Consider the following 2,540-nt stretch of genomic DNA (forward strand, 5'->3'; position numbering starts at 1 on the left):
AAGATATGTATGTACTTTCTTCCCAGAAACCCCCTTTTTTTGGTTATTTGCAATTATTTGTTTTTTTTATTTGCATTTCTTTTATTATTTTTTTAAATAAATCACTTAATGCATAATCTAAGCCGATTGGAGCAAAATTTAAGTTATCTTTATACGCTCTTGTTACGATCTCGATGTCAATGGGATCATAACTCACCGAATTGTTCTAGTGATCTGCCTGTAGGATTCAGCTAATAAAATCAGACATATCCTGAAATTTGACAGGAATTTGTTTTTTGTAGCCTTCTTCATCACTAATACAACCAACCAATAGAAGTTTGATATCATTTTTTATAACTCAACAAATATGTATATATACATCTTACTCACAATTTTTTTAAATACAAGTTACCATCATTGTGATAAAATATTTTAATAATTTAAATAAATAAAGACCGATTCATCAATTAAAATGCCCAAAATAAAAATGAAAAATAATTTACTTCTACAAAAAAAGGCTATCAATCACATTTGAAGTCTGCCTGCACTTTGATAATTTTTCATCTCCTATCTTTAAAGTTAACAAAAAATAAAAAGAATTAGTTGCACTTTTTGGGTTGTCAAGAGAAATTTCCGACTTTATCTGTTTCAGTAAAAAATTCTATGATTTTGAGATATTTTTTTCTTTTAGTTTTTTAATAATTTACTATATTATCAGTAGGAAGTGGAAGTTAATCAATTTGTATATCTAAGATTTTGTTAGAATTATGAATTAAATTAATAGCGGTGTGTGTGAACAATTTTTCAATTTTATTTTATATATCACGGAATGAATATTTTTTTAACCATATGGGAACCATAATTTCAACGATGCCTCTCAATTTAAGAATTGCTTGGAAGTGTCACTCCAACGCTTGGTGGGGTGTTATCAACGACAGGTGGTGTGGGAGCAGGAGTGTTTGGCATTGGAACTCCTGTTGCTGGGGGCGATGGGGGTCCTGGTACTCCAGGACCTGCTGTTGGGCGTGCTGGTGTTGGAGGACCACCAGTTGGAGGACCACCAGTTGGAGGAGGACGAGCAGTTGGAGGACCGCCAGTTGGGGGACCGCCAGTTGGAGGACCTGGTGGGGTAGGTGGAGAAGCAGTTGGTGGGCTGGGAGTTGGGGGAGCTGGTGTTGGTGGAGCTGGAGTTGGTGGCGCTGGAGTTGGTGGCGCTGGAGTTGGTGGAGCTGGGGTTGGTGGAGTAGTTGGTGGTTTTGCCGGAGGATGTTGAGGTGTTGGCAAAGTAAATGGTGGTTTGGTTGATGGTGTAGGGGTTGGAGCTGGTGTTGGTCCTGGACTTGGTCCTGGACTTGGACCCGGACCTGGTGCTGTGCCGTCATTATCAAGTGGCAAACTATCTGCTGTTGGTGGTGGAATATAATCATCGGGTTGTACACATTCCTGATAGACAAAGCAGAACAGTGTTCCGGCGTTACACTTCATTTCCACAGCCTTGCCAATGCCAGCACATTGCAAATACTTTTTATTGTTCGCGTAAATAGGCCACAATATATCCTTTTCTTTTTCAGTGCATTTTAATTCGTACTCTTGTGCTGAACACGACACAATAAGGATCAGCGACAAAACGGCTAATACAACTTGAAAAAGAAATAAAATTAATTATCCGCAAAATATAAGAAAGGCACTTTTAGGTATTTACCTTTCATGTTGAGACTTTTCGATTCTATTCGGGATTGCCAGTAATTTAGTCCTCAACCGAAAGCAAGAGAATTTATCAAAAACTAACCCAAAAAGACAACCATTATCAATTTATATAGCAGAAAATAAATTTGGCAAGATATCATAGCCAACAATAGATTTGATAAAAAAAAAAATTACTAGATTTTATCATCTAACCACACTATACCTATGAGTTAAGTGATAACGAGCCAATGGTTAAGTAAAAACAAGAACTTGAACTTGGGCGCTAACTTTTACTGTTGTTTTTGTTAAAAAAAAAACAATAAATTGATGTTGAACTTGCATTTTTCAGGATGTAGTAACATTTAACAATTTTATTATCAATGAAAGTTCCAAAATTAAATGTTTGACATTGATAGAACAAGCCACACTCTTGGTTGTTAGGACGGGTACAGAAAACTTTAGACGATTTTTTTTTTCTTTTTGATTTTTTCAGAGATCAGAAATAACAGTCAACCTTTATTTTCAATTGGTTTTCTCTCTGAGAGTTACCACATTACTTTAAATAGGTTTCGGTTAAGGTTTTAGATTTATTTTTAAAAACAAAAAATAAAGGTTGAGATTTACCTACTTTTTATTTTTTTAAATATCTCTCAATGGTTGAGATTTTTACTAAAAAAATAAATGGAAAGGTCAACCTTTAACTGTTTTCGTTGAAAATAAATCAAAAATGGTTAATGCAAGGAAAATGTCGAATACGTCAAAAATGTTATTATTTTGCAGAAATAAATGTAAAAACTACATATGTTTTTTCTTAGTTTATATGTATTGAGTTCAACTAATAATAGACTCTCAAAGTTCTTTGACCCAACATTATA

General features: G+C 34.4%; 1 protein-coding gene across 1 annotated transcript; it reads right to left on the reverse strand.

Annotated features, from left to right (window-relative positions):
• Nucleotides 1–755: 755 nt before the first annotated feature.
• LOC129917235 (basic proline-rich protein-like) lies at nucleotides 756–1,979 on the reverse strand. Its single transcript, XM_055997654.1, has 2 exons — nucleotides 1,682–1,979; nucleotides 756–1,619 (listed from the first exon to the last, which is right to left on the reverse strand). The coding sequence occupies exons 1-2, from the start codon at nucleotides 1,686–1,688 to the stop codon at nucleotides 862–864; spliced, it is 765 nt and encodes a 254-aa protein (XP_055853629.1). The 5' UTR covers nucleotides 1,689–1,979; the 3' UTR covers nucleotides 756–861.
• Nucleotides 1,980–2,540: the final 561 nt, after the last annotated feature.

This window comes from Episyrphus balteatus, chromosome 3, assembly GCF_945859705.1.
Source record: "Episyrphus balteatus chromosome 3, idEpiBalt1.1, whole genome shotgun sequence".
Classification (NCBI taxonomy): domain Eukaryota; kingdom Metazoa; phylum Arthropoda; class Insecta; order Diptera; family Syrphidae; genus Episyrphus; species Episyrphus balteatus.